Source organism: Syzygium oleosum, unplaced genomic scaffold (assembly GCF_021117445.2).
Source record: "Syzygium oleosum isolate NSW1041296 unplaced genomic scaffold, Sole_v2.1 Sole_v2.41, whole genome shotgun sequence".
Taxonomy (NCBI): domain Eukaryota; kingdom Viridiplantae; phylum Streptophyta; class Magnoliopsida; order Myrtales; family Myrtaceae; genus Syzygium; species Syzygium oleosum.
In genome coordinates this window covers 2654935-2666972 of record NW_026607525.1, presented here as the reverse complement: position 1 = coordinate 2666972, position 12038 = coordinate 2654935, and the positions used below count along the sequence as shown (strand labels likewise).

At 43.0% G+C, this 12038-nt stretch overlaps 2 protein-coding genes across 2 annotated transcripts; one reads left to right on the top strand and one right to left on the bottom strand.

The window, feature by feature from the left end:
- The first annotated feature begins 2444 nt into the window (after positions 1–2444).
- On the top strand, positions 2445–7485 carry LOC130136072 (hexokinase-1-like). The gene is made up of 9 exons (XM_056306096.1): positions 2445–2795; positions 3647–3797; positions 3896–4078; positions 4842–4916; positions 5138–5293; positions 5920–6018; positions 6107–6237; positions 6324–6405; positions 6759–7485. Exons 1-9 carry the CDS (start codon positions 2494–2496, stop codon positions 7080–7082), a joined length of 1503 nt encoding a protein of 500 aa, XP_056162071.1. The 5' UTR covers positions 2445–2493; the 3' UTR covers positions 7083–7485.
- A 414-nt stretch (positions 7486–7899) lies between these two features.
- LOC115671006 (receptor-like protein kinase 5) lies at positions 7900–11567 on the bottom strand. Its single transcript, XM_030592431.2, has 2 exons — positions 8706–11567; positions 7900–8593 (listed from the first exon to the last, which is right to left on the bottom strand). The coding sequence occupies exons 1-2, from the start codon at positions 11347–11349 to the stop codon at positions 8163–8165; spliced, it is 3075 nt and encodes a 1024-aa protein (XP_030448291.2). The 5' UTR covers positions 11350–11567; the 3' UTR covers positions 7900–8162.
- Positions 11568–12038: the final 471 nt, after the last annotated feature.

The following is a 12038-nucleotide window of genomic DNA, read 5'->3' as shown; positions in this document are numbered from 1 at the left end:
CGACCCGACCCATCAAGTCCTCTTCTCTTAATCAGTTGAAGGCCCTATTGATGAGTTGTTGAACCATTCTTCTTTTTTCTATTCAGAGTGGATTCTTTTGACCCGTTCGACTAAATTTTAATCGAATTCAATTTCACGTCTCGGCCCAATGTTTCCCTACGTAGGCCCTCCTCAGCATCCGGTCGCCCCGCCTGCTTGGTCGTGCGCATCTCACACGAGTTGCATCGGCGCGAACCTCTCATAATTCCTTTTCAAGAAACCGCGGGTCGAAAGGTCGTACGATTCGTCCTTTGATGCGAGGAGGTAATTCGATTTTCATCATGCAGAGACCCCAAATGACCAGATCCATATTGAGAACTGATATGGGCTTTTTCCAAGCCCACAGGGAGGAGTGGCACACGGACTGATGAGAAGAGATAAGCCCCCTGTTCAGCTGCAAGTTTGACAGGGGACATGGATTGTGATTCCTAGAACGGTGGTCAAAAAGCAACCTTTTCGCACTGCACGCAATCATCCTGACTGAACAGAACCCGGTAAAATTTTCCAGTGTTCGGGACAGAAAAGGTGGGACTCAGGACAGGATCCTAAACAGGGCTCTGGAACAGTTCGCAAGCTGTAATGCAATCTTAAACAGTTCTCCGTATCTACCTCTAAAAATACCTGTTTAGGCACGTGCATTATTTGAAAATAAGGAGGTTTTTTCAATGTATGGTCGGTCCACGACAAACCAAGCGGGGGGTCGAAGTCGGACGGCGTGCCTCGAGAACCTTATCGTAGAAGCATAATATTTAGAAAATATCGAATTATTTATATAAAAATTTATCAGGCTTGGGCAAAACGGAGTCGGAAGAAAATGGAAAACCATGGGATACTCTCGATCCATGTTAGTCCACACTCCACATGAACAGTTAGATCACGCAAATTCACGCGGCATCGAGCACGATCTAACTAGCCATCAAAATGAGTTATTGTAAATTGAAAGTACCCAAAATTTTTTGAATGAATACAATTTGTCCATGCTCGATCCGTACTTTTTTGGGATATGAAGATCTAAGTCACAATTAACTCTATTATTAATATTATTATTAAGGATGAACAAGTTGATACACGCTACCTCTAGATGATGATAATATTGATGACAAGGAACGTCTATCAAAGTGGGCTAATCATTGACCCCACCAGAAAGTGGGGTAATCACACATAACGAAAGTGCAACGCTATTAACCCTTCAGATTTCTATTTCTGCGGGCTCATCGGGCGACCGGATTTGCATTGCCTCCGTAGCTATCCAGCCTATCCTCAATTTGGTATCGAACATGTTGTTGGACTTATCGTTGTCTCCTGCGAGCGAGCTCGATTGAGCTGTCAACTTCTTGATTCGTGATTGATGATTATCTAGTGTAAAAAAAAATGTAGATAATTATACACATGTTTCCTTGAACTATGGTTCGATGTGCATTACCGTCCCTAGTTTTTTAATTTATTCAATATGGTTTCTAAACTTTTGATAACATGTCTAATCTTGTCCCTGTACTATATGAAAATGTTCAGCGTATTCCTGAATTTGAATCAATGGAAGGACAACATTTGATATTTTCATATATTTTATGGACTAATTTGAATATGTACCAAAATTTCAAGAACCGTATCGAACAAATTAAAAATTTAAAGACGACATTGCACATTAGATTGGCCCATAGTTCAGTGATCATTTTCCCTGAAAAAATATTGTAAGCACCGTATTTATGTTATGTTATCCACGTCGCTGATAATTTGAAACTTCGATTGAGTTCAAATCTTACCAACATAATTCAAAAATGAATTGATCTCGAATAAGAATGATAGAGTCGAGGTAAGCCGACATCGGACATATTATAATAAGCCGAGTTTCGAGGTTGACACGAATTAACAAAACTATAAATCGATCAGAGTAGTTCACATCTCATCTTATTTCGGATAATCAAAATCTCGAAATCAAAAAGGCGAAAAAAGAGAGAGAAAGTAAATCAAAGACCGATAAAGCCGCGAGTTAGAGCTAGCCTAGCACCGACAATTACATCTTCCGGAGGCCGCCACCCGGCAAGTCATCATCGGAGTCGTGAAAAGAACCGAAACCTCAGTACAAAATGCCGAAGTCTTCACCAACCTTAGCCGCTTCCTTCATGCGCACCTTACACGAATGGTCACATTCCTGATAACGTCCAAAACCCCGGAACCGCCAAGTGGATAATTCGTCTTTATATAACGATCAACTTGCACCTGCTGAATCAGAAAGCAGCGTCATCTAGGAACGCCCACAGACAGCGAGATCAACCTTTCGTCGTCGCTCGCTCGGATCCAAGCTCTGTCCCTCTGTTTCGTTCTCTCGGCAAATCTCAGGATTGTCAAGGTGTGTGAGAATATAGTACAGGACGAAACTTGGGTGAGTAAGCGAACCGTTACTCGCTCGGGGTCTGTGTGCTGTGGGGTTGGCGGCCGTGGGGGCGGTGGGAGATGGGTAAGAAGGCGGCGGCGATTGTCGTGTGCGCCACCGTGGCGGCGGTCGCGGCGGGAGCGGCGGTGGTGGCGGCGAGGAGGAGCGGGAGAGGGGTGGAGGAGGGGTGGTCGGAGCCGGATGGGAAGTGGGAGAGGGCGGCGGAGATGGTGAAGGAGCTGGAGGGGAAGTGCGGGACCCCGGTCTGGAAGCTGAGGCAGGTGGCGGACGCGATGGTCGGCGAGATGCGCGCCGGCCTCGCGTCCGACGGTGGCAGCAAAATCAAGATGCTCATCAGCTACGTCGACAGCCTCCCCACAGGGTAACCACGTTCCTTTTTCTTTCTTTTTCATTTCTGCCCATCATTGGTTTTAGCGGCAGAACTGACGATTTACCTCAAGAACGACATCAAATTTTTCCCGGGTCTTGTTGTGTAACGAACATTAGATTTGAAAAACTAATCCTGCGTGTCACCAGTATATTTAAAGTATTGGAAATTATGATATTTACCTTGTGCCCAAAAATTTTAAATGAGCTAGTATGATAGTTTTAGTGAGTTTCGCAAGTATCTTTGCTTCTAAATGTTTTCATTGAATGTGACCGTTTTGTAGAACGTCCCATTGTAGTAGTGTGTTCTTGATTGACTTGTTGGAATCATGTTCTTCATGGACTTGTTGGAATTTGATTGATCAAAGGTGTTTGATTGACAAAGAGATTATAAGTGGTGGAGAGACCTTGCTTTCGCGATCATTTAGACAGTAAAGTCCAAAAGGGACAGACGAATTTGAATTATGTTTCACCGTCTTTGTAGTCTCTCGTTCCATTTGAATTTCGGGTGGTGACGGAGCCGAAAGTGAAACAAGAATTGCTCGTATTTAGTCAGTTTGATTTTCTTTCTTTTGGTTCAAATGATTATTAGACCTTCCATGGGACGATCGACGAAAGAAGCTGATATCTGCCTCAAGTGTTTGATGCTTCCCCTGCAAAACTATGTATAACGTTTCTGGTATTTGAAACAACATTCAGGGTCGAGGGCCTTTCATTATATTTTGGAATAAAGTTTGGGTCTTCAAGCGCGATCGCCAACAACCTAGAGACTGCCCATACTTTTTAGCTTGCTGTTTTATTTTTTCCATGAATGATGAATCCAACACCAATTCTTGTCTTTCTTAGGGATGAGAAAGGGTTATATTATGCCTTGGATCTTGGTGGCACAAATTTCCGCGTCCTCCGTGTACATCTAGGCGGAAAGGAGAAAGGCATCATCAAACGAGAATTTGAAGAAGTTTCGATACCACCTCATTTGATGACCGGAAGTTCGAATGTGAGTCTCTGTCCATCTGTATAATTGCTAATTAGTGTTCCTGTACTAATATTAGTTCTATGCCCTAAGGCTTTTCTTTTATTTCCAATTGTTTATAGGAATTGTTCGATTTCATCGCCACGGCATTAGCAAAATTTGTTGCCACAGAAGGTGAAGATTCACATCCTTTCCCTGGTAGACAAAGGGAGCTTGGTTTTACCTTCTCGTTTCCGGTTAGGCAATCATCAATCGCATCCGGGACTCTAATTAAATGGACAAAAGGATTCTCAATAGAAGATGCGGTGATAATAACTGTCTTACTTGTCTTTTACAGCCTGTTACATTCATCCCATGACTGTCTTGTGATTAACTGCTGTTATGCCTATCTCTTTCATCCTGATTGCAGATCCATCCACCTCCACCCACTTATGCATGTGGATCCACTTTTGAATGGAACTCATTTTAAGCTTGTTTGTAAATTTTTCTCTTTCAAGAGATGACAGTTCAACCTCGTTTATACTAGAGACTGTTCACCAGGACAGAAAAAGGAAGTTACGCGAGCTAATAGCTAAAACATGCCATTCTTATCTCAGTTGAATGAGTTTGAGGACATGAGAATATGCCACTTGAAGTTCATTTGTGAATTGTCCAGTTGCTTACAATAAGAATTCAAGTCTTCAATCTGCATCACAGTGAGATACGAGAATCTCTCTTTGTATGGGTTATTTATATGTCTCCTTTGGATCTTGCTTATATTGCCAAATGGGTGGGCGAACTGGAGATTGTCGAGAAATGACTTGTAGTGCACTGTACGATTGTGGGTATTGTGGAGTTCAACTCTAAACTTGCCTTTGGCTATGACAAGAAAAATTTAGAAAAGCAAGCATAACAAAGATTTGTGCAAGTTCACTTGTAGAAGTGATCTATTATCCTGGCAGCATGAATGGAAGAATAAGTCTGTCATATCATCTGATTTTCCGACATTCTCATGTGTGTACCTATACAAACTCTGATGTCTATCATCTGACCCATGGTATTCTCTTTCCCTTATGGATATTTGAGTAGGTTGGAGAAGATGTCGTCAGTGAATTGAGTAAAGCTATGGAGAGAGTGGGCCTTGACATGCGTGTGGCTGCTTTGGTAAGTGTAGTTTATTCTTTACTGTTTAGCTTAAAACAAGAGATCTTTTAAGATTTTTATGTGTTCTACTTGGTGAATTTCTTCTGCATCAATCTGGACTAGGCACCATTATATGGAAAAAAGGAAGAAGAATTAGGTGTTACTAATGTGTGCTTAGCACTTTCTGTCAACTGGTTTTGAGTTTCATAGTCAGGATTCCTTGACTTGCTTAGTTGATGTAGGTTAATGATACAATTGGAACATTGGCTGGAGGTAGATATTACAACCCAGATGTTGTTGCTGCTGTCATATTGGGTACTGGAACAAATGCTGCTTATGTTGAGCGGATACATGCCATTCCCAAGTGGCACGGTCCTCTGCCTAAATCAGGAGAAATGGTAAGTTCTTTTCCTCCTTAATTCTTTTATCCATTGTCACGAGGATCACTTTAACATTTTGTGAGATGAGGCTTATTGGATAACAGTAACTAGTAAACTAATAGATTTAGTTAAGTCAAAATTTCACATGATATATCAAGTTAGGAATAAGTTCAATGAAAAAAAAATTATTGATAAATGTCCAAATCTTCTCCATTATGTTGCTATTGCCTCGAAAATGTTCACCTTCCATGTTTGTTAATAAACTAACAGTGTTCAGTGCTCACCTGTCAGGCATTATCAAATTGCTTTTCAATCTTCAGCATTCAAAGTCACCGGTACTTAAATTTTGAGTCCTTTTTTTCTCTGTCACCAAACAAAGCCTACTTCATCTCATGATGTTGCGTAGACTGTTCTATCCCCTTGTTGCGAATCGAAGTTAAAATGATCCAGTACTGTTACTGTGGTCTTCTGTAATCAACTTATCAAACTTGATTTCATCTCATTTCTGGATTGTCATGTTATACTGCTGGATTTATTTATTCACTTCTTTTTCAAAATTAAATGCTTTGTTTGAAAGAAAGTGGACTGAACTTACCGAATATGGCAAATGTATGGTGGGTGATCAAACATCTTTGTCCTTGTAGGTTATCAACACAGAATGGGGAAATTTCCAGTCGTCACACCTTCCACTGACAGAATATGATCAAACCCTGGATGATGAGAGTTTGAATCCGGGAGAGCAGGTGGCTTCACTTCTTTTTCTATTTCAACGTGCCTCATGAATGTATAGTTTAAGAAAGATGTATAACTTCATTTTGTTGTTATCGGTAGACTTATGAGAAGCTGATTTCTGGCATGTATCTTGGAGAAATTGTCCGGATAGTTTTGTTGAGAATGGCTGAGGAATCAGCACTTTTTGGTGATATCGTTCCACCGAAGCTAAAAATTCCTTTTATATTAAGGTACAATTATAAATTTAATCCTCGCTGCTTCTTCATGTGGACACAAGATGGTTCAGTTTCCTTAAACTTATGTACCAAATTTGCAGGACTCCTGACATGTCTGCCATGCATCACGACACGTCTTCTGATCTTACAGTGGTGGGGAAAAAACTGAGCGATATCTTGGAGGTATCAGCCTAGCTGCAGCTTAATATCATACCTGTGGTGTCTCTAATGGCACCGCTTTTTCACTTCCGTTCTGTCTAGTACTAATGAAAGGGTAATCTCTAATTATATCAATTGTGAAGTAAATACTACTTTCACAGCGTGGATTGATTGTGATGTTTGGATATTCAGGGAGTTAAAATCCAAATCTAATGGTCCATGTTTCTGGACCAATGACGGATAGTTTTCTCTTGTGTGCAATTATCTACAGCTGAATCCGCAATTCCCCTTTTAATGCTTCACTTTCCTAAATTCAGTTCCCCACTTTTGGAATTGCTGAGTCCCCCTATAGTTAACGCTGATTTGTCCATCCTCAGATATCCGACACCTCCTTGAGAATGAGGAGAGTTGTAGTTGATCTATGCAACATAGTCACCACACGAGGTGCTCGTCTTGCTGCTGTCGGGATATTCAGCATCCTGAAGAAGCTGGGAAGAGATACCCTTTGGGATGGGGAGAAGCAGAGATCAGTTATAGCATTGGATGGAGGTCTGTTTGAGCACTACACCAAATTCCGGAACTGCGTGGAGGCCACTCTCAGAGAGTTGCTGGGACCTGAAGTAGCTGAGAACACAGTGATTGTGCTTTCAAATGATGGCTCAGGCATTGGAGCTGCCCTTCTGGCGGCCTCTCATTCATAATACCTCGAGACGGAGTGAACCTGAAGTATCTCGGTTTGACATGAGAATCTCAGTTTTCCAAATTTTGTATGCTTCCGCACCCTTTTCTCAGGATATCATTTGGGCCTCTTTGAGGTCTTGTTGTATCGTACTTCGAGGTGGGGTGCCAGTAATAGTCTAGCGAGCAAAGAATCGAGTAACTTTAGTCTAGATAGCTCAAGTATCCGATGAAGAAGAGATGCAAATTTAATAAGTTCTGAATAAATGAAGGATCAGGCTCCCATTAGGACACTCTTTAGAAAGCTCCTTTTTAGCCCTTATATTACTCCCAATAAAGCAGGAACTATCTTAGCTGAAACTCTCGAGGATTTCTATTTTGTGGATGTTTCATTAGAATTGATCAATAATAGATTGTTCAAGGAGATATTGTCTTGTATCTCAGAGGCCATAATGGTGAGTCGGCAAGACATTGTTACAAAGTGCCTGCATTTCAGTTTACTGAGGGAAATTCTAAAAAATTCCGATAGTTGCTAAATCATTTCGAAGTTACCGATCGCCTTAGTACTGATCCGTTATTTTGCATTATTCATGTCACAAGTTGGACAGAAGTTGCTGTAAAAAGTTTTGTGCATTCGTGAGATGATGTTGTACTATTCTTAAAACTCAATCGTATCAAGTAAACGGGTCTCATTTCTTGGTTCCTTTCGTGTCAGCATCATATAATAGGCTTAATAGCAAATGCGGCAAAAGATCAGACGTTTCACAGTGATATTCACGGTACAGCAACGTCTTTCGTTGCTGATGTGACTATCTTCTTTGAAGTCTTAAGTAGCAGGAGTGCTCTTCATCTTCGATCTTTTATTGCCTAAATATAGGTTTGCTCACAAAGTGCACAACCTTGTTCTCTATCTATCTAGCTCAAATTTACATATCCATCTCTCTTGTATTCTGTATATTCTATCGTACACATTCAGAAACTAATACACAGTTAGACAAAACGTTTGATGCTTATCTTTATTTAGAATAAGTTGAGGAAGTTTCACAGAAATTGGCAGTCCAAATCCCTTCACCCGGCTTCTGCAACTGTTCTGGTGCTAAAAGTCAGTAAGTGTTGCACTCGAGAACATGATAATCGCTGCGTGGCATTTCCTTGTACTTGGAATTTCCGAGGAGGGGAATGACATCGAACTCGTGTCGGGATTTCTTCTCGACATTGTAAAGCTGATCACTGCATTTGAGCAGCAATTGCAGTACCTCCTTCATTGTGGGCCTTGTGGAAGGCAGAGTAGCAGTGCAAAAGATCCCGAGCTTAAAGACATTGCTAATTTCATCTAGGTACGAGTTGTCCTTGATCTCCTCATCTATCGCATCAGATATCGGCTTGCCATCTTGGACGTGACGCCGTGCCCAATCAGCGAGGCACATGTCTTTGGTCCCATCGTTAGCCTCCCTCCCGGTGGTCAGTTCCAAGAGAACGACTCCAAAACTATAAACATCGATCTTCCCATTAACTCTTGCTGTATGAGCATACTCTGTTATTCAACAAAGAAAAGGCAAGACATAACTAAATATTCTTGCTGGTAAGATATGAGGAAGGTGAACTTGCATAGCTGAAATGAACTCGTGTTAAGTGAATAGACAAACCTGGTGCAAGATAGCCGAAGGAACCGGCAACAGTAGTCATCGTAACGGCTTCTCCGTGCTTGGCCAACATCCTTGCAAGGCCAAAGTCAGCAATTTTTGCATTGAACTTCGAGTCTAAGAGAATGTTGCTCGATTTCACGTCTCGGTGGATGATGGGTGGTGAACAATCATTGTGCATATAGCAAAGTCCTTGAGCGGCTCCTAGCGCAATCTGTAACCTTTTGGGCCAAACCAAGAACATATTGTTGGCTACACCTGAGACGGGTGACGATCTTTTGGTCTTGTGAAGCCAATGGTCCAAGCTGTGATTTTCCATGTACTCGTACACTATGAGTTTCGAGTTCTCACAAGAAATACAGCACAGCAATTTGATAATGTTCAGATGCCTTATGTTGCCAAGTATCTCCACTTCTGCTAAGAATTGCTTCTCCAGCTTCTCGTCCAATTTTCGGTTATTTGAAATCCTTTTTACTGCGACGGTCTCACCTGAACGATTCACGATAATTCTGTATACTTTCCCTGATCCGCCACTTCCGATCACATTATGCTCCTTCAATCCCGACAGAACATTCGATTCTGTAAAATTCAAACTTTGGAATGGGGTCAATTTCGGAGTTGAATCAGATCTGTCTCTCTTCTTTCTGGAACCTCTGATTGTGAATACCACCGCCAACAAAATGAACATCGCCGCTGTGATGGCCAAGATCACAATCAAGGCGAGATTGGTCGGCAAGCCTTTGCTCGATCTAGGGGATTGGGAATTGCAGACATTGAGCCTCATGAACGAATTGGATGCACAGAGGCCCGGGTTGCCCAGGAAACTGGCGTCATACGCGGGGTTCTCTAACTCGTCTGGGATTTGTCCACTGAGGCGATTGGAGGATAAATTGAGAAGGGTCAGCTTCAGCTGGCCGATTTCAGGAGGAATCAAGCCGGACAGTTGGTTTTCAGACAGGTCCAACTGCGTGAGTACTGGTAGAAGACCGATTTTGCTAGGAATCGGTCCCGACAATTGATTGTGACTTAGATTCAGAGTGTTCAAGGAGTTCCACGAAACAATAGCTGTGGGAAGATTCCCGGAGAGCTCGTTCTGACCTAGCAAAAGCGACGTCAGAGAAGGAAGCTCGGTTAATTCAGTCGGAACGGTGCCACTGAGGAGGTTATGACTGGCATCAAACATAACCAAGTTCCTCCACGAAGACACAGTGCTCGAAATCTTGCCAGAGAATCTGTTGTTGCTCATCTCGATCCGACCGAGGTTTGGGGACAGCTTCTCGGGAAGCTCACCGGTTAATCCATTATTATTCAAGATCAAAGTCGTCAAGTTCGGCGACGTCCAGAGTCCACCAGGCACATTGCCAGTGAATCCGTTGTTGTTCAATCTCACGATGGACAAAGTACTGCAATTTCCTAGTGACTCTGGCAACTCCCCGCTGAGATTGTTGTCCAGTGTCGCCAACCCGTACAGCATGCCGCCATGGCACAGTTGTTCCGGCAATGTGCCAGTCAAGTTGTTGAAGGCCACTTCGAATCTTCTGAGTGCGGAAAACTTGCCAAAATCTGGGGGGATCGTGCCTGATAAATTGTTGTTGGACAGCCTGACATCAGACAAAGCGGGAAGATGACTGATACCTTCCGGGATTTCACCGGACAATTGATTGAACTCTAAATTCAAGCTGGATAGATTCTCGAGCTTCCCAAAATCTTCAGGTATGTTCCCCGTCAAATTATTAGCAGACAGATCGATCACGCTCAGGTTCATGGAGCTCACTACCTGAGGGATCGACCCGGACACATTAGTGTTGTACACGTACAACTTGCTCAAGTTCCTCAGAGCGAAAATGCTGCCCGGGATCTCTCCTGTCAGTAGATTCATCCCCAAATCCAAGTGCTCGAGAGCCTCCATATTCCCAAACGTCTCAGGGATTCCACCAAACAGGTTTGTCTGCGCCGTCGAGAAGAACCGCAGCTTCTTCAGGTTGGTGAAGTTCTGCGGTAGCTGCGACGGCACAAACTTGTCGTTGTACTCGAGCCTCAGTTCTTCGAGATCAGAGAGGCCAAAAATCTCTTTAGGGTAAGTGCCATTGTACTCGGACTGGTAAAGGTGAAGGATCCTCAGCCTCCGCAGGCTCGCGATCGACGCTGGGACGTTGAATGAGAAGCTGTTGGCGGCGAGAATCAGGACCTGAAGATTAGCCATGTGGTCGATATCAGATGGAATAGGACCTTCGAAGTAATTCTGGGACAGGTCGAGGTACACGAGCTTGGAACAGTTGTAGAGAGCCGTGGGAAACTCTCCAGGAATGTTGTTGCAGGAGACGTCGAGCTTGGTCAGGTTCTCGAGGTCGCAGATGAATGGGGGGATCGCATAACTTATGCTCAGGTTGAAGAGGTTGAGCTCGGTGATCGAGCCGTCTTGGCAGGTGATCTCAGGCCATGCGCAGTGGGAGGATGAATTGGAGGCGACCCAGTGGGCGAGGGAAGATGGGTCTTGCCAGGATTGCCTGAGCTTCAACAGGACTTGCTGCTCTTGGTCTTGGATTTGAGACTCGGCAACATGGAAGAGGGAGCAGAGGAAGACGAGACAGGGGATGCAGAAGAAGAAGAATTGAATACGAGGAGGTGATGAGGTTAGTCTCGGCATAATTGAAGGTCGTTCAGAGTCTTTTTCTGGTTAGACACTCTCCGGTGTTCGAGCTAGAGATTTATCAGCTCGACATGAAGCAAAACGTGACAGTTTGCTTTGTTTATTGCTCGGCAGAGCCCCAAGGTTTTTAACCTCGTTTCAAAGTGCTAGAATTTGGCGGGTCCTAAGATGATGGGTGTGGAACGAATTTGTTCCTTCTTGTTCTTTTCCATTTTGCTCCCTTAATGTCTCATCTCTGTCAACGGATGAAAGAGGGAAGAGTCAAAGAGACGACGTTATGAATTATGGCAGAGATCGAAATTTGACGGACTTTATTGGGTGGCCAATCTTGGCTTATGCCGATATATATTCCGAGCAACACAGCTTCCACATTTCAATTTCTACTCTCCTCAGACCCTTGATATGGTAAGGTTAGCATTATAGTTACCTCTATCGAATATATGTATGTTCACATTTATGGATAGTGACCTATCTCGGTCCACTCCTTTTCGTTTCAAGAAGGAAAAAGAAGGTGCAGTTACGGAATAGTAATTATTACAACGTATGCTATGGGATCAACAAGAATTATTTAGAGTCATAGATAAACTGAAAAGTTCGATGTATATCATTCCGTTGAATTTCCACGTTCGTTGGACATTTAGATTTCTCAAGACATTTAAGGGAAATTATAAGAACCCTCTACTGAA